This window comes from Mustela lutreola, chromosome 1, assembly GCF_030435805.1.
Source record: "Mustela lutreola isolate mMusLut2 chromosome 1, mMusLut2.pri, whole genome shotgun sequence".
NCBI classification, from domain to species: domain Eukaryota; kingdom Metazoa; phylum Chordata; class Mammalia; order Carnivora; family Mustelidae; genus Mustela; species Mustela lutreola.
Window position 1 is genome coordinate 212,724,599 of NC_081290.1, and position 23,862 is coordinate 212,748,460.

At 39.7% G+C, this 23,862-nt stretch overlaps 1 protein-coding gene across 4 annotated transcripts in view; it reads left to right on the top strand.

Annotated features, from left to right (window-relative positions):
* The window catches only part of MRE11 (MRE11 homolog, double strand break repair nuclease), a 78,754-nt gene that overhangs the window by 49,249 nt on the left and 5,643 nt on the right, over positions 1-23,862 (top strand). For all 4 annotated transcript variants that reach the window (XM_059186263.1, XM_059186267.1, XM_059186282.1 and 1 more), the window contains 5 exons: positions 1,765-1,984; positions 2,891-2,971; positions 10,684-10,742; positions 13,743-13,810; positions 22,720-22,798. In XM_059186263.1, coding sequence (XP_059042246.1) covers positions 1,765-1,984; positions 2,891-2,971; positions 10,684-10,742; positions 13,743-13,810; positions 22,720-22,798 — 507 coding nt within the window. The remainder of the gene's footprint in view (positions 1-1,764; positions 1,985-2,890; positions 2,972-10,683; positions 10,743-13,742; positions 13,811-22,719; positions 22,799-23,862) is intronic.

Consider the following 23,862-nt stretch of genomic DNA (forward strand, 5'->3'; position numbering starts at 1 on the left):
TCATCTGGGACAAGAAAAATGAGTTGAAATCTTTTTCTGCCATTTTTTTCTTTGTATTTTTTGTTATGTTCCCTGAAGTTTTTTTCTTTTTACACGGTAGTGCCATACAGAGCCCTTCCTGCTGTGATTTAGCTGTTATTTCCTTTAAGCTGAGATCATCATGATGCAGCTGGATTATCTCCCACCTCCCTCTTCCCTCCTCCTTCTACCCTATGTGTTTTGTTCTCATCTCCTGATTTAGCCCTGCCTCTCTTCAATTCATGGTATCACAGAGAGCTCAGAAATGCTCTCCCCACCTGTTCTTAGACCCAGAATTTTTTATTCAAGCAAGAGAGACTATAGTTATGGTCCCTTAGAATATATAGATCAATTTTAGAGAGTTTTATACTGCCTAAGACTCTTCTCTACCTTGTTCCTTAGGTCAGATCTTCATTATATTCATTAACTCTTCAGAGATTTTGTATTTTGAAGTTGGAGCTATTTTCTGATTTTATTGAGAATGTATTATGTCTCATTTCTGTTCTCCTTACAACATTTTGGTTTAAGGAAGGACCTCAGGGAAACATTACTTTTATTTTATTTTTAATCAGAAAATCTGTACTCATTTCAGAGTTAAAATATTTCATTAAATCTCAAACTTGTCTTTTCTGGGCAGTTTCTTATCAAATTAAAATTTGTGGCATATTCTTGGTCTTAAGCTTTTATTCTTTTCTAGGCCTTCAGTTGTTATACTCTACTTAATTCTTTTTATCTTGGTTTTTTTTGTTTTGTTTTGGTTTTTTTAAAGATTTTATATAGTTACTTATCTGAGAGTGTGAGGTTGCGGGAAGGAGCAGAAAGAAAGGGACAAGCAAACTCCAAACCGCGTGCGGAGCCTGGTGCGGGGCTTGATCTCCCTACTCTGAGATCATGACCTGAGCTGAAATCGAGAGTCAAAAGTTTAACCAACTGAGCCACCCAGGATCCCCTCTTTTTTTACATTTTTATTCTTTTTTTTTTTTTTTTTAAAGATTTTATTTATTTATTTTGTCAGAGAGAGAGAGAGCGAGCACAGGCAGACAGAGTGGCAGGCAGAGTCAGAGGGAGAAGCAGGCTCCTTGCAAGGAGCCTGATGTGGGACTCGATCCCAGGACGCTGGGATCATGACCTGAGCCGAAGGCAGCTGCTTAACCAACTGAACCACCCAGGAATGCCTACATTTTTATTCTTAATTCTACTTAATTTTTGTGAGAGATTATTGCTCATAATTTTCTGATTCCAAAGTAATATTTTGAAAATCTATATTGTAGAGAATTTATGATTTGTGAATTAAGAAGAAAGCAAGAGCACTGTAAAATTTTGTCCCCCAGAGATAATAGCCATTTTTTGTAAGAATTTTTCTTGTTATTTATTAAAAGCCCATTGTACAGAGTAGCTCAGGTGATGACAGTCTCTTACAAATGGTGATGTTGAATTAGGGGCAATTGCCAATATTCTAACCAGTTCTAAAAGTTTTGATTCTGTGAAATTTTATCATTTTCAGTACACCTTTTCAAAAGGTCTCATTTTACAAATAAGTATGGCACATTGATTTGACAAATTGTAGGAATTGAATTTGATAGCTGGGGAAGGAGAGTTCTCCTGCTTGGCATTTTTATAGCATGATTAGTGAGAAATAATAGTGCTGATAGTTTGACAATATTAAATGTTATTTGAGAAACCAGATTAATGACTTAGGATGCTGCATTTTCTACTAATGTATATTTTCTCCTCTTTCCCTCTCAGGCTATGACAAGGGCCAGAGCCCTCAGATCTCAGTCTGAGGACGCTGCTTCTGCCTTTAGTGCTGAGGACCTTATGAGTATAGATTTGGCAGAACAGATGGCTGATGACTCTGATGAGGACGTCACAGCAGCAGCCAGTAGAGGAAGAGGCCGAGGAAGAGGCCGACGAGGAGGAAGAGGGCAGAATTCAGTCTTGAGAGGAGGGTCTCAGAGAGGAAGAGGTTAGCACTGAGTACTGGCTTGCCCACGCATTCACACTGGGCAGTTGAATGGGACGCATATGATTGTATTCTTGTCATCATAATTAAGTTACGCAATCTTTTAAAAGTTTTGTTTATAATGCATAAAGTCAGTCTTTAATATAGTTCTGACATACATGTTTACTTAAATAAATTTTAATGGTCACGTGCACATAATGTTTTAATGTCTCTTAACATTTTTTTAAGAACTTCATTACATTCCTCACACAGTACTTTTTGGGTACTCTCACAGGTGTAAAATAATAGGCAAATATGAGCTGCTAAGGAAAATGGCTGCTTAACGACCACTGGCAGCAGGAAGAAACTCCAGGTCATAAACATTATTATTTTTGTTACTATCATGAGATACAAATGTCCACATTTTTATAAAGTGACTTCATAAAATATGTTCAAAAAGAAAACTACCCTAAAACAATATATCTTCAAGCAGTCATTAACATTAATTGCCATCATTGTATTTAACGTGGGACTGTTGTCCTTGGATAATCCAAATAATAGAAAATTGGTCATCCAGTGACTTCCTGGTATATTGTATACATTTGTTTCTAGGAGTATTTTCAGTTGTTTTTATTAAATATTTATCCATGAATTTTAAGCTGGTCAAATAGTACTTAAAAGTTAAAAATTTTCAGAGAAAGAGATCCTTATCCTCTAGTTACAGTTCATTTTCATTATCCTTAAGTTTACAAAATGTTTCCTTATATTTTGATTGGAAGAGTAGTTTTTGAAAATTGAGTAGACTATGTGTTTTTTATTATATGTCTTTGGCTTTTTATATAAGTTATGTTTTGACGTAACTTTATGTACATTTCATTTGGCACTATCTGGTAGAATTGTATAGTGACTGCTTATTATTTCTAACACTAGGCACTGGTCTAGAGACTTCTACTCGAAGCAGAAGTTCAAAGACGACTACGTCAACATCTAGAAATATGTCTATTGTAGATGGTGAGTATGGATTGCAAATGATTATCTAGTAGTTATTTATAAATTCCAAATAGGAAGACCTAGCAAATCTTCATTGGGAAATCTCATTGGTTTCTGTTGCCATTGTTGTAGAGTCAAAAGGGTTATTAGGATTACGAGATAAATCATTCCTTAAAAGGTCTTTGCCATTCATCAGAGCTATTGAAGAGGGTGAGCCTTAAAAACTCTTTTTTGGGGGCGCCTGGGTGGCTCAGTGGGTTGGGCCTCTGCCTTGGGCTCAGGTCATGATCTCTCAGAGTCCTGGGATCGAGCCCCGCATCAGGCTCTCTGCTCAGCAGGGAGCCTGCTTCCTCCTCTCTCTCTGCCTGCCTCTCTGCCTGCTTGTCATCTCAGTCAAATAAATAAATAAAATCTTTAAAAAAAAACACAACTCTTTTTGTAGTCCCTTACTTTAGACAAATTTGTTTATTTCCTTTCTTACAGAGGGATCATGTAGATAGAAAAGTGAGTCAGTTGGTCAGTATGTCACCAGTGATCAAGAGAGAAAGTGTTTACTTTCATACACTCAAGCCCCATGCTGGGCTCCACACTGGGCATGAAGCCTACTTGAAAAAAAATAATAATAGTTTTTACTCTGATTATTTAGTACTTGAGGAGAGCCAGCTGAGATTTTTTTTTTTTTTTTTTTTTAGATTTTATTTATTTATTTGACAGACAGAGATCACAAGTAGGCAGAGAGGCAGGCAGAGAGAGAGGGAGGCTGGCTCCCTACTGAGCAGAGAGCCTGATGCTGGGCTTGACCTGAGTGGAAGGCAGAGGCTTTAACCCACTGAGCCACCCAGGTGCCCCTGAGATTCTTTTTTTTTTTTTAAGATTTTATTTATTTATTGAACAGAGATGCAGGCAGAGAGAGAGGGGGAAGCAGGCTCCCCGCTGAGCAGAGAGCCCGATGCAGTGCTCGATCCCAGCACCCTGGGATCATGACCCAAGCCAAAGGCAGAGGCTTAACCAACACTAGCCACCCAGGCGCCCCTGCCCCTGAGATTCTTATTTTGATTTCAAAAGCATGTCTTCTAGGGAAAGGCATCTGAAGAGGTACTCTTGCGTCCTTGGCAGGAGTAAGGTAAAAGCAGAGAAGGAGGAAAAGAGGCAGCATGGAAATGATCTAGGCAGAGTTCAACATGGAAAAGCCTTGTGACTTTGACTACGTCACTCAGACTCCTAAGTTTATTTCCCTTATAGACTCTACATAGTAGGTTATTCTAAAGGTGAAAGGCAGAGTCCGGTACACAGTAGACCTGTATAAAATGTTCATTTTAAAAAAAGAAGAAGCAGGGAGATAGAAATACGAAGTGAAAATAATGCGTACACTTCCAAGTTAAGTCACCAGAAGTTGGTTAGCATGTGACACTAAGGCATACCCACCTTGACCTTTAACCCAAACTGCCTTTTTTTGTCCTGGCTGAACTGTTTTATGTGAAGCTTTCCTTGGCACCAGTGGACAGAATTAATCACTGAGAGTGAATCTTTGGACTTCAGTTTTGTTGTTGAGAAATGAGCCATTAGTTAAGCTTGCTTTTTTTTTTTTTTTTTCCCCTTGGAAGTAGTCTTTTTTTCTTCCAGCTGGCTGTTTTTGGTGTTCTATAGTTTCACTGATGAATCTAGATAGGACATTCTTTTTTATAGGGCTTCATGAAGCTGTGAATTGGTGTCTTTCATGACTCCTAGAAAATCCTTTCCCTTTAGATAATACCTCTGCGCTCTTTTTCTCCTCCCTTCAGAGTTTTCAGAAGTTAAATAAATCTAAGGATCACTCTGTCCTCCCATGACTATTAATCTCTTGTATTTTCCCTTGCTTTATCTTCCTGCGCTATATTGATCTTCCAGTTCACCCATCTGTTGTTTTTGTTTTTGTTTTCAAAGTAAACTCAGACCCCAATGTGGGATCCAAACCCCTGACCTGAAGATAAGAAGTTGCTTGTTCTGTAGATTGAGCCGAGCAACTCCCATGCCCATCTATTCTTCAAACTGTCCTTTGAATTTTTTATTTCGTTGTTTTTGATGTGGGTAGAAATTCTACTTAGTTCTTTTGAAATACACTGTGTGATTTAAAAAATTCCCTGCAGATGTTTTTAAGCCTGTCTGTAATTTTTTGTGCACATTATAGTAAAGATATTTGTTCTGTATTCTGTGTCTAATAACCCAGTGTCTGAATGCCTTTGGCTTCTTTTTATTGTCCATTTCTGATTTCTGTTTCTGCTTGTTCTCATTTGCGGTGACTTGTTTCCTTGTATGTTTTGTTATCTGTTGTCCCTAAGAAATGATCATCAGGAATAATTTGAGATCAGAGATGAAGTTAAGTTCCCCCAGAGTTGATTCATATTTGTTTCTCCAGGCTTCTAGAGGCACCACAAGTCTTAGGCCACATTAAACTACATTTCAAGTTGTGACTTGAGGTTCAACCAGCTAATAATGTAATGTACAAGCTAATGTACTTGCAAAATCCTGTTTTTACATATGCTTCTCTTCTTAACCATTGTGGTCCCAGCTTAAGGTAGGGAGGACATGCATCAGGTCCCCTCCCCTCACCAATCTTGATCAGGCCTTGACAGTTCTCTCTACAGAACTGTTAAAACCAGTGTGAACATTTGTTCAGATCAGCAGGTCCCCAGAGAAAAGGATTCTGCTTGCCTCTTTGAGTTGGAGCTTTTCTTCTGTTTTGGCCTGTTAATTCTGTATGTGATCAACAACTCGGTGCCATTAGAAATTTTTTATATGTTTGATGAAGCAATTTGTGTTGCTTTGAGCGGCAGTGTTTGTCTGAAAACCTAGCCCACATAAACAAATACAGAGATTTTTATCTTTATTTTCTTTCTTCAAAACTCATATGTGGCTGCCTCCTTTGCATCTAGAACTTTATATCTCAGGGTTTTTGTGAACATTTTTTTTTTCAGTTTCTACCCTTGGCTCCTTTCAGAACTACTATGCCTGTGAGGCTCTTAGCAGATACTCTTTCATGAGCTCTGCTTTGTTACCCATTGATAATGTGGAAGAAAGCTTCTGTTTGTATAGAGAAGACAGAAGACGAGTTACAGTGCTTTAAAACGTTCACAAATAATCTTTTTTTTTTTTAAGATTTTATTTATTTATTTGAGAGGAAAAGAGAGAATGAGAGGAGAGATGTCAGAGGGAGAAGCAGACTCCCTGCTGAGCAGAGAGCGCAGTGTGGGACTTGATCCCGGAACTCCAGGATCATGACCTGAGCCGAAGGCAGTTGCTCAACCAATTGAGCCACCCAGGCACCCCCACAAATAATCCTTTTTTTTTAAGTAATAATACTCATTTGTAAAAAGTAAGCAAAATTAATATGAAACTTAAGATTTCCTGAATTAGGGGCGCCTGGGTGGTTCAGTGGGTTAAGCCGCGCTGCCTTCGGCTCAGGTCATGATCTCAGGGTCCTGGGATCGAGGCCCTCATTGGGCTCTCTGCCCAGCAGGGAGCCTGCTTCCCTCTCTCTCTCTCTCTGCCTGCCTCTCTGTCTACTTGTGATCTCTGTCTGTCAAATAAATAAATAAAATCTTAAAAAAAATAATAAAAAAGATTTCCTGAATTATGTTTAGGAAAAAAAAATCTATTTGTTATGCCTTTTGCAGCAGATGATATGGTTAAGAACCTGGGTTTTGGAGTCAGACCTGGTGTGAGTGGGCCAGCAATTTACCCACTGGCTCCATGCCCATAAACCAGGAGCATCGGCAGAATGAGGTCAGAGTCATTCTTTTTCATGGTGTCCATAGTGCCTGGCTGGCATAGATGATCATTAAATGACTGAATAAAAGTTACTTAGAGATTGGATAGCATAAAGGTTAAAAGCATGGTTCTAAAGTCAGCCATTGGCTTGACTTGACTCCTTGATTTACTAGCTATGTGTCCTTTTAGGCTTTTCATCTTCAGTGTCCTTGTCTGTAAGTGGGCTGATGATTGCAGTTATCCCATTGGGGTTTTTTTGAGGATTAATGAGAAAATACATGTGGACTATTTGGCATAGTATATATACATGTTAAGCCCTCAGGAGGCGTAAACTGCTTCTTTCTATTCTATAAGCTTCAAATCCTTAGCTATAAAATTGGCAGCATAGTACTGACTCTACAGAGCCATAGCGAGTATCAGTTGAACTCATGGGTATACGTTACTTAGCACAGGATTTAGTAAGAATCCAAAAAATGACTGCTATTAGTATTAGTGGTAGTGGTGCCTGGGTGGCTCAGGGTCCTGGGATTGAGCCCCGCATAGGGCTCTCTGCTCATCATGGAGCCTGCTTCCCCCACCCCCGCACGCCGGCCTCTCTGCCTACTTGTGATCTCTCTCTCTCTCTCTCACTGTCAAATAAATAAATAAATAAAAATCTTTAAAAACAGAAACTTCCAAATACCTTTTGTAAATGGAGGCATGAGGAGAGCTGGAACAGTACGATTTTGTTATTAACAAGCCCTGTGGAGTGTAGAGATTTATTATTGTACTGGAATTTTATTGGAAACGGTAGATATTACTCTTCGGCCAGCAGCAGTTGTAAATAAAGAGTTGACAGCCCCAGTTTCCCTTGAAGTTTTTCTGCAGAGGGTGACCCAGTGAGTGGTGGCTCTGAAGGCTCTGTGACTCCATGTAGTTTACCATCATGGCAGCCACTAGCTATGTTATCAGAGTACCTGCTCCTTCTAGTCTCTTGACAGAACTATTTTCATTAATCACCTCTTCTTATCTTTGCAACGATTTTCTGCATGCATTTTGATTAACACTATTTTATGATGTAAGAAAGACGTTAGGGTTCAAAGCTGACGGCCAAGAAGAAATTCTTGAGACATCTTTGGTGCAAAAAGATGTGTTTTTTTTGTTGTTTTGTTTTGTTTTGTTTTAAGCACAGGGACAGGACTTGGGCAGAAAGAGCTGTGCTGAGTTCTTGAGGAGTGGCCTATTTTATAGTTTCAGGTTGGGAGGGGGTTGGGGATAGTGTAAGCCTCCCAGGTATTTTGGAAACAAGGTTTCCAGGATCCTGAGGGAGTTAACTATTGTTAGGAAAGGTACTTTTTTATTGTTTAGTTAAAAACTCTGTCATGAGACCCTTCAAATATATATGGGTGGGTCCTGTACTAAAGGGATGATTGCCAACATGTATTTTGGGGATAGAGATAAAGCAAGTTTCCAAAGGAATTTTTATGTGTTAAAGTAGACTTAGGGGGTCCTGGAGTTGGGCTAAGATTACCCTTTGCCCTGAGCAAAGTATCAACTTCAAGGTAGTTGAGTCCCTAGAGGAATGTCACTCTTCTGTTTCAAGGACTTGCCAGTAGGCTGTAGGTGGTAAGGAAATTCAGTAATTTTTCTTCTGCCTTTATTTCCCACATCACTTAAGTGGGGAAATTGAGACTTAAGGAAACCAAGGAGCTTGGCTCTGGTCACCCAGCTAGTCAGTCAAAATGAGTTTAACTCTACAACCACCATACTGTATTGCCTTCCTCACTGAACTCGGTGCTTATTTTTCTGATAAGGTTAATTTATCTCACATTTGTTGGGGATGCAAAGAAAGGAGGGCCATTTATTTATTTATTTTTAAGGCAGGCTCTTCAGGATCTGAGAGTTTGAGGATTCAATTAGTCAGTAATTATTGAGTAGAAATATTCTTTTAAGAGTCATGATGGCTGACTTTTTTCATTCAGTTGCCCTCTTTAGCCTTTCGAGTAGAGTTAGGATGTAAGGCCCTAGTAATTGAGTAGGGTGGATAAGAACTTTGCTTTTGCCCTTAATTTCTCCTCTCAGATAGACATCACAAGACTGGGGATAGAACCTGGAATAGGAAAAATAAACAAATCATAAATTTAGGCTAGATAGAACAATTTCTGAGTTTTCAGACTACAAGAATTTTGGACTTTGTTGGTTTCTCTGAGCTTTTGACTTTTTCAGGGCCTCTTTCTTTTTTTCTCCTCTTACCCTGTTTAATTTGGGGGTTGTCTTGGGGAAAACATTGTTTTATATTAAGAAATTGGTAAGGCTTAGGAGGAAATAAAACTCTAATTGGCAGTTTGAAATTTATTCTAGGTTTTAAATATTTTGTACCCAATTCATTGTAGTGGGAGTGGAGCAAGGGAGTGGGTGCGGGGGCTCACACCACTAAGCAATTCTTAGCCATCAGCTGGGTTTCCTACAAATTCACTCAATTCTGACACTGTCTACCCAGATGTAGCATCAGATTCCATAGGGTAAGGGCTGAGTTCCACAAGACTGCCTCCCTCCACTTCAGAGGCTAATCAGAAATCTAGCTGTGCTTTCGACTGGCTATCCGTCTTTTTCCCCTAATTTACTCTTAGGGTTTAATTAATTTCCTGGGGCGGCTCACAGAACTCAGGGAACTAGTTAATTCACTAACTTACTGGTTTATTACAAAGGATACAAATCAGCAGCCGGATTAAGAAATACAAAAGATGGGGTGCCTGGGTGGCTCAGTGGGTTAAAGCCTCTGCCTTCAGCTCAGGTCATGATCCCAGGGTCCAGGAATCAAGCCAGCATTGAGCCCATATCGGGCAGGGAGCCTGCTTCCTACTCTCTCTCTCTGCCTGCCTCTCTGCCTACTTGTGATCTCTGTCTGTCAAATAAATAAATAAAATCTTAAAAAAAAAAAAAAAAGAAAGAAAGAAATACAAAAGGTAAGGTTGCAAACAAAGGATTTGTATCCTCAGAGTTTGGGGGCCAGCAGCCTGGCAAGTGGGAGCATTCTAGTTTACCACCTCTAAGCTTGCTGAACCCCTCCTTTGGGTTTCTGTGGCAGCTTCATTACCATTAATTGATTAAATCATTGGCTATTGGTGATTGATTCAACCTTCAGGCCCCCTGTCTCCTTGGAAATCTTGGGGTGGGACTAAGTTCCAGCCTTCATTTCCTGATTTCCATGTTGGTTCCCTGGCAACCAGTCCCCAGATTTAGGTTTGGTTTGAAAGTCACTTCATTAACATGACAAAAGACACTTTCCTGGCTCTTAGTATTTAGGAATTTCCTGGTACTAGGAGCTCTGCCAGAAATGGGGACTGAGATTAAACTCGTATTTCTTATTATAAAATCGTAGTATCATGATTTTGATCTTGGAAAATATAAAGGGTTAGCTAAACTTCATGTTTCTAAGTTTTTAAAGCTAAAATGTGAGGATTTAAAGGGAAGTTTTATCATAGCGTAAAAGATAACACTGTTTTCTAGGATTTCCTCTGGACTCTTTCTTAGATACTGAATATGGCTAACAAAGTAGAGGAGAATAAGAAAGCTCTTACTGGAACCACATGGTTCCTGATCTAGCCACAGGAAAAGGTACTGCCAACTGTAAGGGAAAGAAGACATGAGGAGGGTTACCTTTGATACATTTGGAGTTTAATCCATTTGATGATCAGATTTTATCCTTCATATAGTTCCTATAAAATATTTTTAGTGTAGGTGTATTTATGAACATCACCTGTTATTTTATTTGAATAAGCCATGAAATCAGGAGACTGGCAGTTAGGCATGGATTTATTTGAACATATAATTCCGCCTCCCTTTAAAAAATATAAAATGTTTTTAAATATATATAAATGTTTTATAATTGGCTATCATGGAGTTTTTTAGATTGAGTTTACAAAGTCTTCAGCTAAAGATAGGTACAATTTTTTCTCAGTTATTTTAAGAATAACATAGTGGATGTTTATTCTTTCACATTATAGCCTTTAAATCTGCAAGACAGCAGCCATCCCGAAATGTTGCTACTAAGAATTATTCAGAGGTAAGATGAAAAGTTTTATAGTTGTGTGTTAATAATTTATGCTTCCTGTTTTTGAATTGTCAATTCTTTGATCTACAAAGTAAATGAAGAAAAAGTGGGAAACATTAAAGCTGGACAGAATATTATAGGTTATCCAGACCAAGGATTTCTAGGATTTTTTCTTTCTTTAAATACTGAATCTCAGGGGCACCTGAGTGGCTCAGTCATTAGGCCTCTGCCTTCGGCTCAGGTCGTGATCCCAGGGTCCTGGGATCAGGCCCGGCATTGGGCTCCCTGCTCTGTGGGAAGCCTCCTTCTCCCTTTCCCTCTCTCCCTTTTTGTGTTCCCTTTTTTGCTGTGTCTCTGTCAAATAAGTAAAAATATTAAAAAAAAAATACTGTATCTCATGACTAGGAACCCATAAATGTGTGTTTACAGTAATATTTTCGAGGATAACATTGTTGAGCCAAAAAGGTCCATGCATGGAATATTAATATTGAATATTGGAGTTCAGTGCATGTAGAAGTCTTATTTAAATCTGGCTTCCTTTTGTTACTTATCCTCTCATGATACCATGGTTTGTTTGCTGATGGCTGGGAGCTAGACTCAAGACAAATTAAGCAGTCAGAATGTAAGGACCTCTGTCTTAAGCTCTAGATACAATAACATAGGCCCTCTGCACTTCCTTTGGATTACAAGATTTTATATGCGTTTGATGTATTTATTACCTTACTTTCAAGACCCACATGTCTTTATGCCTAAGGCGGTGCTCTTGCTTCTGTGTCAGGGTTTCTCCATAGCAGCACTATTGACCAGATAAGTCTTGAACCAGGTAAGTCTTACTGGGAGGGCCTGTCTTCTGCCTTGTGGGGATTTTAGCAACATCTTACCCTCTATCCTCTAGATGCCAGTAGGAACTCCCCCTAATTATGACAGTCAAAAATGTCAGAGACATGTCCATAAGTTTCCAGAATAATAGCCATTATCACCTGCAGTTGAGAATTTGTGTTCTGGATCATACCTGCCCTAGCAGCATTCTCTCAAATTTCGTTCTTTAACTCTTGAATATGTGACAAAAGTTACCCACCCTTCTTTTCCAGGAAACTTCTCTGCTCTGATTTCATTTTGTCCTTTTATATCCCTTAACCTCATCTTTTTCTCCCTTTCTTCCTGTTGTTGCTGATGTGTGGGTGCCAGTGCTTATAACTATTATCCTGAGCTCCATTTTATTATTTGCTTTCAACTATTGCCTGCTGTCACTTGCAGATCATCTAAAAGCAAAATTAGCACACCCACAAAGTAGCTTCTTCTTCTTTTTTTTTTTTAAGATTTTATTTATTTACTTGAGAGAGAGCATGAACGAGAAGAAGGTCAAAGAGAGAAGCAGACTCCCCATGGAGCTGGGAGTCCGATGCAGGATTCGATCCCGGGACTCCAGGATCATGACCTGAGCCGAAGGCAGTCGTCCAACCAACTGAGCCACCCAGGCGTCTCACAAAGTAGCTTCTTTTCTGGGTTTTTTTCTCTTATAAGTCAGGAACGTGAGTTCAAAAGCAATAAGTTGTGCTAAAATAGCTTTTTTTCATTCATTCATTGTGGTTACACAGTGGTAGATTGGAGGAGCGTTGAATACCTTTGATTCCTTCAAGGCACATAAGACAGTCTTCTGGTGGTTTTATGACAAAATGCAGAAACACTGGCCAGATTCATAGTTTCTTGGACAACTACATTTAACAATTTTTTATTAATAGTTTTAGGTCAGCCTGGAGGGGGAGCTCTCAGGTACTGTTTTTCATGGTTTCATCCTTGGCTTTATTCCTTAGCTGAAGGTGTAGCAAATGTGTTATTAAGTGTCAAGATAATACAAAATGTAGAGGGATAAGTAAGTAGTTTTCTTTTCTTTTTTCCTTTTTTTAAAAAAAAAAATTTATTTATTTATTTGACAGAGGTCACAAGTAGGCAGAGAGGCAGGCAGAGAGAGAGGAAGGGAAGCAGGCTCCCTGCTGAGCAGAGAGCCCATGTGGGCTCAATGCGGGCTTTATTCCTTGACCCTGGGATCATGACCTGAGCTGAAGGCAGAGGCTTTAACCCACTGAGCCACCCAGGTGCCCCAGTAAGTAGTATTTTAGATGATAGAATCAAGAATAACAAATATCTTGGGGTGCCTGGGTGGCTCAGTCAGTTAAGTACCTGCCTTCGGTCTTAGAATCGAGCCCTGCATTGGGGCTCCCTGCTCAGCAGAGAGCCTGCTTCTCCCTCTCCATCTCCCTCTGCTGCTCTCCTTTCTTGTGCTCTCTTGCTCACTCTTCCAAATTAATAAATGTTCCTCTAGGTACCCCTGCTGCCATGGTGTTTAGGAGAAGAGTGAGCTCAGACATGTATAGAATACCATTTGTGATTGAAGAGTGACATTAGAGGGAAGTCAGGTTAAGCTTCAGGTTTTGGTTGTTGTGGTTTTTTGTTTAAGATTTTACGTATTTGAGACAGAGAGCATGCATGGGGGATCCTGGGAGGAGGAGAAAGGAGCAGAGGGAGGAGAAGCAGACTCCCCACTGAGCAAGGAGCCTGCTGTTGGGCTCCATCCCAGGACCCCAGGATGATGACCTGAGCTGAAAGCAGTCCAGTCGCTCAACCAACTGAGCCACCCAGGTGCCCCAAACTTAAGTTGTTTTTTTTTTTTTTTTAAAGATTTTATTTATTTATTTGACAGAGAGAAATTATAAGTACACTGAGAGGCAGGCAGAGAGAGAGAGAAGGAAGCAGGCTCCCTGCTGAGCAGAGAGCCCGATGCGGGACTCGATCCCAGACCCTGAGATCATGACCTGAGCCGAAGGCAGCGGCTTAACCCACTGAGCCACCCAGGTGCCCCCCCCAAACTTAAGTTTTAACAATTGGTTTCTGTCCCCTTTTTTCTGACTTTTTTTTCTAATCTATTAAAAAATTTTTTTTGAGATACAACTATTTATTTTTATTCAGATAAATTCCCATAAAATCTGTTCACTGTTTTGTTTTTCCCCTTAGGTGATTGAGGTGGATGAGTCAGATATGGAAGAAGACATTTTTCCTACGACTTCCAAAACAGAACAAAGGTAGGGGAAGTGATTTCCTGCAAGAAGAAATACCCGAAAAATTTCAAATCATCCAAAATTCTACCTATACATATTTCTGTGTCATAGAAGTTTAACAGATTTGTGCTCAACTGGCCAAGTAAATAGAGAAGTGAAAAATAGGGCAAAGCCGGGTTCATAGAGATGATACAGCATTACTGCAGGTACTTTTCAGTGAAACTTAACCTCTAATTTGTTTCCTTTTGCCTTTATTATTCAGGGATTTTCCTGATGGAGTTCTGTGTTCTCTCTAATGAACTGAATATTGTATATTTTTTAATTGTATTTTTCTAAATATTTGATTTCAGCTTCTCTTTCATATCGCATTTTTACATACTGCGTTTCACAGGGTGCTGTGCCAGACACTAAAAAGAGGATCACGTGGGCTTTTCCTGCGTTTGGAGCGCTCGTTTGCTTCTACCTGTCCCTTTTGGTTTTTGCTATTTTTGCCATTACTTGGCTTGATGCACGGTTAGCATTTCTCTGTGTTAGGGCTTTAGGTGGACACTGCTTAACTGAAGCTCAGTTAATGAAAATTTCTACTTAAGAAAATAATCAAGAGCTTTTTTTTAACTCTGATTTTCTGTGAGCATTATATGAGGTCTGATGGGGGACAGAATAAATGTTTTCACATGGTTACTGCCTTTAGGCAATGCAAGTTATAGTGGAAAAGAGAGATGAACACATTTCAGTCCATTAAAGGATGATGAGTCAGTACATAATTATGTGTGAAATTTTATGATACAGATTAGGTGTGAGTGCTCATAGGCTCTTGGAAAACGGAGCAAGAATTACGGGCTATGAAGGAAGGAAGCGTTTTCTAAGGGAGTAACATTTAGCTGAGGTTTTGAGATAGGAATCTGGAGCAGTGGAGTGGGGAAGGGCAGCTGAGAGTAATGGCCTGAGCAGGAGTTGTTAGCAAGAAGGAAGAGAATGAGGAAAAAAACGCCGCCTCAGTGTTTCACACTGGTTTCATGATCTCAACCTTGTTTTCATTACCTAAGGATAAAAATTAAATTTGATTTAAATTAAAAGAACAAGAGAAATTAAATACTAAAGAATGAAATTTTGCTGGGTAGGATTGAGCTTGGGAACGGCCAAAACCATTGTAGTATCTCAGATTTTTCACCTACCTCATCTTTTAGAACCAGTTTTCATTCCTTGTGCGTGATATTGACCCTACAGAGAATATATGCTTTATGTGAATTAAGGATCTGTGTTGGGAAAATTGGTATATGTAGTTCTGCATCCATATATTTATTCAGTCTCCTTCCTTCGAGGATTTCCACTTTAGCAGTATGCTAATTACAAGGCACTAATAATCCAACAAGGTAAATGTTTTATTCAAGTGTAATGAAATCTGAGGGAAGTGACACTGTCTTCTAGAATAGGTCATCGAAGGCTTTACAAAGAAAGTAGGTAACGTTTGGGTTGATGATCAATAGGTGTGTAAAAATGTTTAAAAGAAATTGTCAGAGAGGAAGAATTTCTTCTCCCCTCCAAGGTCTTTCTGGCTGGGCTAAGAACCACATTAACATGAGACAGATTAATAGGAGGAAATCAAGTTTAATTTCATACATAGGGGGAATCCACACAAACGTGGAAATTCCAAAGACAGACAAAATGAGGTATGTATGTCATTCTGAAATAAGGGAGTAGGGATCTTGGACATCAGTGGGAAAGAAAGCAATTCGCAGGAAGGGGAAAGACCGTAAGTGCTTGGTAAACGAATGTTTGCCGGGCCACTCAGAATCAGTAGGACAGAGAGGATTTTGATCAAACAAAATCTTTGCTGGGTTCCTCCCTGACAACCATACCTAGTTCATACCGTAATATGGTTACCTACCTATGGTGATATCTCTCTTCCTGGAGTAGGTCCAATATCTAAGTCCTTTTTAGGCGTTTGGGGGAAGGTCCTGAATCTGCTGAGTTTTGATTGCTTTTTAACTCAAAATAATCCTCATGTCAAAGTAACCGATGTTGGGATGACCTACTGTTGGCCCCTACACAATTATCAGCGTGCAGCAGTAAAGAGTAATGTCACAGGCCACAAACATCTGCTTGAAAGAGAGCTCAGGGAAGGCCTCTGAGGAGATCACCTTTAAAGTAAACTCTTCAGGTGCCTGGGTGGCTCAGTCGGTTAAGTGTTGTCTATCTTTTGCTCAGGTCATGATCCCAGGGTTCTGGGATTGAACTGCTCATTGGTCTCCTTGCATGGTAGGGAGCCTGCTTCTCCCTCTCCCTCTACTACTCCCTCTGGTTTTTCTCCCTCTTTCTCTGTCAAATAAATAAGTAATACATATTTTTTTAATTAACTGGAATCTTGCTGAGAGACTTGGCCTTGCAAAAAGCAGAAGGAAGACCACATACAGAGTGCCTCTCTTTTGTTTGTTTGTTTTTCTTTTTAATTTAAATTCATTAATTAATATATAATGTATTCCTGGTTTCAGAGGTACAGGTCTGTGATTTATCAGTCTAATATAACACCCAGTGCTTATTACCTCCTGTGCCCTCCTTAATGTCCATCCGCCGGTTACCCCATCCTCCCCACCTCAGCAACCCTCAGTTTGTTTCCTATGATTGAAAGGCTCTTACGGTTTGTCTCCCTCTCTGGTTTCATCTTGTTTTATTTTTTCCTCTCATCTCCTATGATCCTCTGTTTTATTTCTTAAATTCTACATATGAGTGAGATCATATGATAATTGTTTTTCTCTGATTGACTTACTTCACTCAGCATAATACCCTCTAGTTCTGTCCATGTCATTGCAAATGGCAAGATTTCATTTTTTTCCCTGATGGTTGAGTAGCAGTCCATTATGTAACTATACCACATCTTTCCATTCATCTTTTGATGGCTACCTGGGCTGTTTCCATAGTTTGGCTATTGTGGACATTGCTGCTGTAAACACTCGGGTGCAGGTGCCCCTTCAGTCACTACATGTATACACTATATACATCTATACAAATATAGTTCTTCCCCGCAGAGAGACAAACCGTGTGTGTGTATATATGCGTGTATATGTAAATACGTAGTAGTGCAACTGCTGGGTCATAGTGTAGTTCTTTTTTTAACCTCTTGAGGAACCTCCATACTGTTTTCCAGAGTGTCTGCACCAGCCTGCATTCCCACCAACAGTAGAAGAGGGTCAACATCTGTCTTTTCCTCATCTGTTAATTTTAGAATTCTAGCCATTCTGATTGGTGTGAGGTGGTATCTCATTGTGGTTTTGTATTTTCCTGATGCTGAGTGATGTTGAGCATTTTTTTCATTGGTCTGTTGGCCATTCTTATGTCTTCTTTGGAGAAATGTCTGTTCACATCTTCTGCCCATTTCTTGACTAGATTTTTTGGGTTTTTTTGGTGATGAATGATAAGTTCTTTTTAGATTTTGGATATTAGCCCTTTATCTGATAGGTCATTTACAAATATCTTCTCCCATTCTGTAGGTTACCTTTTAGTTTTGTTGACTGTTTCCTTTGCTGTGCAAAGTTTTTTATCCTGATGGAAGTCCCAATAGTTCATTTTTGCCTTTGTTTCCTTTGCCTCTGGAGACGTGTCTAGCAAGAATTTGCTACAGATGATGTCACAGAGGTTGCTGCCTGCATTCTTCTCTAGGATTTTGTTGGATTCCTGTCTCACATTGAGGTCTTTCATTCATTTCGAGTCAATTTTTGTGTGTGGTGTAAGTAAGTGGTCCAATTTCATTCTTCTGCATGTGGCTGTCCCATTTTCCCAACACCATTTGTTGAAGAGAGTCTTTTTTCCATTGGATATTCTTTCCTGCTTTGTTGAAGATTCGTTGACCATAGCGTTGAGGGTTCATTTCTGGAGTCTCTATTCTGTTCCATTTCTCTAATGTGTCTGTTTTTGTGCCAGTACCATACTCTCTTGATGATTACAGATTTGTAATAGAGCTTGAAGTCTGGAATTGTGACGCCACCAGTTTGGGTTTTCTTTTTCAACATTCCTTTGACTATTCGGGGTCCTTTCAGTTTCCATTACAAATTTTAGGATTAATTTTTCCAACTCTGTGAAAAAAGTTGATGGTATTTGATAGGGATTACATTAAATGTATAGATTGCTCTGGGTAGCATTGACATTTTAACAGTATTTGTTCTTCCAATCCATGAGCATGGAACATTTTTCCATTTCTTTGTGTCTTCCTCAGTTTTTCTCATGAGTGTTCTTCCCCCGCCCCAAGATTTTATTTATTTATCTGACAGAGAGAGAGAGAAATCACAAGTAGGCAGAGAGGCAGAGACAGAGAGGGAAGCAGACTCCCTGCTGAGCACAGAGCCTGCTGTGGGGCTTAATCCCAGGACCCTAAGATCATGACCTGAGCCGAAGGCAGAGGCTTTAACCCACTGAGCCACCCAGGCGCCCCTCATGAGTGTCCTATAGTTTTCTGAGCACAGATCCTTAGCCTCTTGAAAAAGAAAGAAGCTTGACTGTAGGTTAGGAGCCAGTGACCAATCCATGGAAAAGAAGGGGTTTGAGATAGAATAAGAAAAGCAGGAATACATCATGAAGCAGTAACAGTTGAGCAGGGTAAGGTATTTGGACTTTATTATAAATGCAGGGAAATCCATGGAAGGATTTTGGGAGAGTAGTGGCACCATCTGATTTACATTTATGAAGGATCCGTGTGGTACAGGAGGCAGAGTACAAGCAGGCTGACCTGAAAGGAGTGTGTATAGTCCCCAGAAGAGAGATGACAGAGGCTGGTACGAGAGCGGTAGCAAGGGAAAGGGAAGGAATAGATAGTTTCAGGGCATATTGGGAGGGAGATGTGACAGAAGTTGGGGATGTATTGACTATCTGGAGTGAGGGAGAATGAGGTGTCATGGTTGGTTTCCAGGTTTTCTACTTGAACTCTTAATGCCATACACTGAGAGTCATCAAAGAAGAGAAATAGATTTTGGTAAGGGATGATGGGCAGAAAATCAAATAATTCTGCTTTAGATGTAGAAAGTTTGAGATGCCTGTGGAATTTATATGAAGGGGGTGTTGGTAGGCAATTGGATGTATGAGTCCGTAGCTCAGATAACAAGGTTTGAATGATACCTAAATGTCCTTCTCAACAGCATATAACAGATACACAGATACTGAACTTGAAGCTGTTAGAATGGATTGATCACCTTACAAGAGAAGGTAGAGAGGAGAGGGCTTTGTGTTCTAGTACCTGGGTTTTAACCTTTAGAATTTAGGAAAAGTAGGAGCAATGAGAAAGACCCAGAAGAGTATGGCATTGCCAAAGCCAGTGCCGGCCTTGGTAGAACGAGTGCAAAATACCAAGACAGGCTGAGGTGCAAGTCAGGTTGTGTATTTGTGATCTATAGTTGAGGATAATTGGGGTAGCATTTCTTAGTCTTGAGTTACTGTCTTAAACTTGAGTCTTATGTTAGTCAGGACACCTTAGGTTCTTTGGTCTAGTAAAAATCTAACTCAAATTTGCTTAGGGAAGAGGAGATTTATTGAAAGAATATCTGAATAAGTCAGTCCATCAAAGGAAGAGTCCCTTTCAGTACTTGCTTGATCATTCTTATCTTTGTGAATTAAAACACACACAAACAAAAACAAGTGTAGCTTTCTGAGGTGTTTTTTTTGTTTTTTTTTTTTCCCTAGTAGTGCATCAGTAGTCAAGAGGAAATAAGAAGTTTAGGTTGCATGAGGTCCTTATTTTTCATTATTAGAACCAACGGAAATACTATTGTAGTATGTTTGACATAGATTTTAAGGGTATTAAAGAAAAATACCTTGATTTTTTTTTTTTTTTTTTTTTTTTTTTTTTTAAAGATTTTATTTATTTATTTGACAGAGAGAAATCACAAGTAGACAGAGAGGCAGGCGGAGAGAGAGAGAGGGAAGCAGGCTCCCTGCTGAGCAGAGAGCCCGATGCGGGACTCGATCCCAGCACTCTGAGATCATGACCTGAGCCGAAGGCAGCGGCTTAACCCACTGAGCCACCCAGGCGCCCCAATACCTTGATTTTTGTTACCATTTTGTGTTGTCTACTTTTCAGTAGAATAAATGTCTGTCACTTTCTTATTTACTCATGTGGTAATAAGAATAACTGAATTGTTTATTCTTCTGAGCCTTTACATGTGAATTAGCTTGTGTGGTGCTCACATGCACCCCAGGAGGCAGATGAAGCTGAACTATCCCATCGTCTCTTGGAAGAAAGGGAGGCACAGTAGGTTACTGGCTTACTTACTTACAGTGGCCCAGCTAGTCACAACAGCCAGGGGTTCTGCTGCAGACCTGTTTCTGCTGCCGCTTCACTTCATTTGAGATTCACCTCTCAAACCACTGTGCAGGCAGTAGGAATCATTTAAGTGATGAGAGGCAACTTAGAAATTAATGTTTTTGGCAGCAGATCAGAAATCAGCCATGGCAAATTTGTGTTTCTGATGAAGCAACGACTGAAAAAATTTTGGTGGGTTTTGAAGACTTATTTACTAATGGCAAGGTTTGTATGGTTATTTTGATTATTTAGAGTATTTAAGCTCTAAAACTTAACAAGGTATGGGCCTTGTACAAGTTGTTTTACTTCTCTGTGCCTCAGTATCCTCATTTATAAAATGAATTTAATAGTATTTACCCCATATCATTATGAGATTTAAGTGGGTTAATACTTATAAAGTGCTAAGTACAATGCCTGATACATAGTAACACAGTGACAGCTCTATAAGTGTTCATTAAATAAATTAAATAACAGGCTAGGGAAAATAGAACAAGAGTAACAGGAGGAAAGGTAAGCAATAAAAGCTCCATAATGCCCAGCAGTTAATTTGGAAAAGGAAATAACTTAAGGGCTGTAAAACTGCCTCCTGCCAGATGGGTAACAGAGAGCCTACTTTTCTTTGGGGAGGTTGTTCCAAACTTTGTCCTTGTGCTGGCAATAAGAGGGCCATTCAAGTTTGGTAGAGGTACCAGATAAACCGAGGACCCTCCCTCAAAACATGAATAAGAGGGGTAGAGTGAGGGATGTTGGGGAGGGGCAGACAGTGAGTGGTGGGAAGCTTGCATTTTTGTGGCACCTGTGATGTGCCAGGCACAGTATTAGGCCAGTTTTAACATGTCACCTTGTGCTTACAGCTCACTTCTTGGCTGAATATCTCTAGGCTGAACGCTCTGATTTATGGCCCTAGATGGTATTTGAACAAAAAGGGGAAACAAGCTTACAGCTCCTCGCGCTCAATTTGATACACCCTCTCTTTTTATTGAAGATAAATTTTTATTGATTTGAAGCAAATCAAATTAAACCTTTTCTCATATCCAGGATAAGGCCCATTTATTCGACCCAGCAATCAAAAGAGTATAACCATTTCTTTCCCTCCCTACTGTTGGGCTGGGGGTCCTTCACAAATGAGATCTGTAAGTCTCTGGAGCCCCCTGATGCAGACCTTAGGACTCTTGCTGTGATCAGATGAGCCACTGTCCGTCATAGATGACTGGCTCGTTTCTGGGTCCCATTGGTTATTTGGGGAGACATCAGAAGCCAAGTCAGGTGTCAGTGGGTTTTTTTTCCATAAACCATCCCCCTTTCCCCAGCCCCCAGGAAGAATGGGTTCACCTAACTTCCGCCTCCTTGGCACTGTGGCTGTATGCTTCCTGTCACAGATGGAAACAAGTCAGCAAATGATCAGTTCCCGCTTAGGCCAAGTATAGAGAGATGGGTATGTCCCAGATGGATCGCTTGATAAATTTCCTTGGTCTCTACTTCTAAAGCTGTGTTGTGCTTCAGGTTTGCTTCATAGATCCTCCTGTCCTTTACTTTTATGTAGAAGAACCTGTGGGTTTTTTCTTTCCTTCTGACACATGCCCTCTTGATTCTCAACCCACTTGTCCAGACAAGATCTTCAGATATACTTCAGACGTACTTTTGCTGTAACATCCCAATGCATGGTAATAAATTAGTAGCTAAAAGTTTACAAATGCTGCTTTCATTTAAGTCTGGAGTTGGCAAACTTTCTTAAAAGGCCAGATAGTAAATATTTTAGGCTTTGTAGTCCAAGAGGCAAAGCTGAGGCGATTATGTAGATATTTGTAAAACCATTTAAATGTACCCCATTTCAAAACGGGAAAACCATTCTTAGTTCATAGGCAGTTAAAAAACAGGCTGGATAGACTGCAGTGACCTGATCTAAGAGGATTTAGAATTCCTACTGGTAAAAAGACATACAAATTTGAGTTCCTTTACCACAAGTTAAGCTTCATAAGGAGGGGAATCATGATCTTGTTTGCTGATATTTCTCAGGGCCTATCAGAGTACCTGGAAAAGAAAAAGCTCTCAGTGTATATTTGCTGTTTGATTTGGATCGAACATGAATAAGACGAGCAGTGAGCAGTGAGCCCTAGAAAATCGTGAGCCTCCCCTGAAATCCCTTTATCTTGTGACAGAAACATAGCTGCTATTTGAATACAAATATTTCCACATTCAATTTTCAGGAGTGGGGGATGATAGTAGATGCATGTTAATACATGCTAAGCATTATAATAAGCAAGGATCGGTGTAGTGTTTAATAGATGTCAGGCAACTGATCTAAGTTTTTTAGCATGTACAGTACATGCTACTTACTTACAGTGGCCCAGTACAGTAATTCTCTAAAAACTGATTACTATCCTCGTTTTATGGATGAGAAGATTGAGGCAGAGAGGCTAAGTAACTTGCCTGAAGCCACATAGCTAGTAAATGACAAAATTGGAATTCAGACCCTAGCTCCTGAGTCCTTTTCCTCACCATTACAGTTTTACTGTCTCTAATGCAGATTGAGGGAAGGGATTAGCTATTTCTACTCATGGCTGCTACTAGAATGAAAAATCGCACTTAAAAGGGCTCATGAATTCTCTCGTTCATTTTCTATGTTTTTCCCATGTTTCTGCCTCAGGTGGTCGAGCGCATCATCATCAAGCAAGTGCATGTCTCAGAACCAAATAGCTAAAGGAGTTGATTTTGAATCAGATGAGGTAATAAAGTAATATTGTTAAATCTTCAACAGTTTTCAGCTGTTTATAAAATTTAAGTAAGGACTGCTAAGCTAGTTGCTGGAAATGATTTTTTAAAATACGTGCATTGATAACCTTCCTTTGAACTGTACTTAATGTTAAGAATCAACAAGTAGGGGCACCTGGGTGGCTCAGTGGGTTGCCTCTGCCTTCAACTCAGGTCATGATCCTGGGGTCCTGGGATTGAGCCCTGCATCGGGCTCTCTGCTCAGCAGGGAGACTGCTTTCCCCTTTCTCTCTCTCTGCCTGCCTTTCTGCCTACTTGTGTCTTCTGTCTGTCAAATAAAGAAATAAAATCTTTAAAAAAAAAAAAAAAGAATCAACAAGTAATGTTTGTTGGATACCCGTAAATCTAAATACTCAGCTATAAAAGACCCGCCAATTTTAAAAATATGATATCCTGAATTCTTAATTAATTTGCCCTGTTAATCATGGATCAGAATAGTTTTCCTCCGTTTCTGACATTTATATTTGGAGAAGTGATGATGATATTCTAGAAGTTTTTAATGTTACTGTAATAAAATATTTATTAAGTACTTGCTACATACTTTACACATTTCATATATAAAAGGGTACAAGGTGGTGATTTTCATTTATGGAGGGGTTCAGATATTGACTAAAGTGCCACATGGCAGCACGTGTGAAAGAAACTCCAATTTATGTCCGGGCCATAAAACTACCAAGTCTCTTCTAAGCTGGGGGAGAAGGAATAGAGAGGCAGACTCAAGACTAGCCTCTCGGCTTCACTCATCCGTTCATTCAGCTGTGTTAAAGCCTGGCGTTTCCTGTTTCTCCACGGCAGCCCGTTGACGGGCCTTTGCTAGTTTTTGTTGAATTGCTTTAATGTGTTTTTCTTAGCTCTGTAACCCTTTTCATTTCTTGACTTTTTTTTTTTTTTTTTTTTTTTAAGATTTTATTTATTTATTTATTTGACAGACAGAGAGATCACAAGTAGGCAGAGAGGCAGGCAGAGAGAGAGGAGGAAGCAGGCTCCCCGCTGAGCAGAGAGCCCAATGCGGGACTCG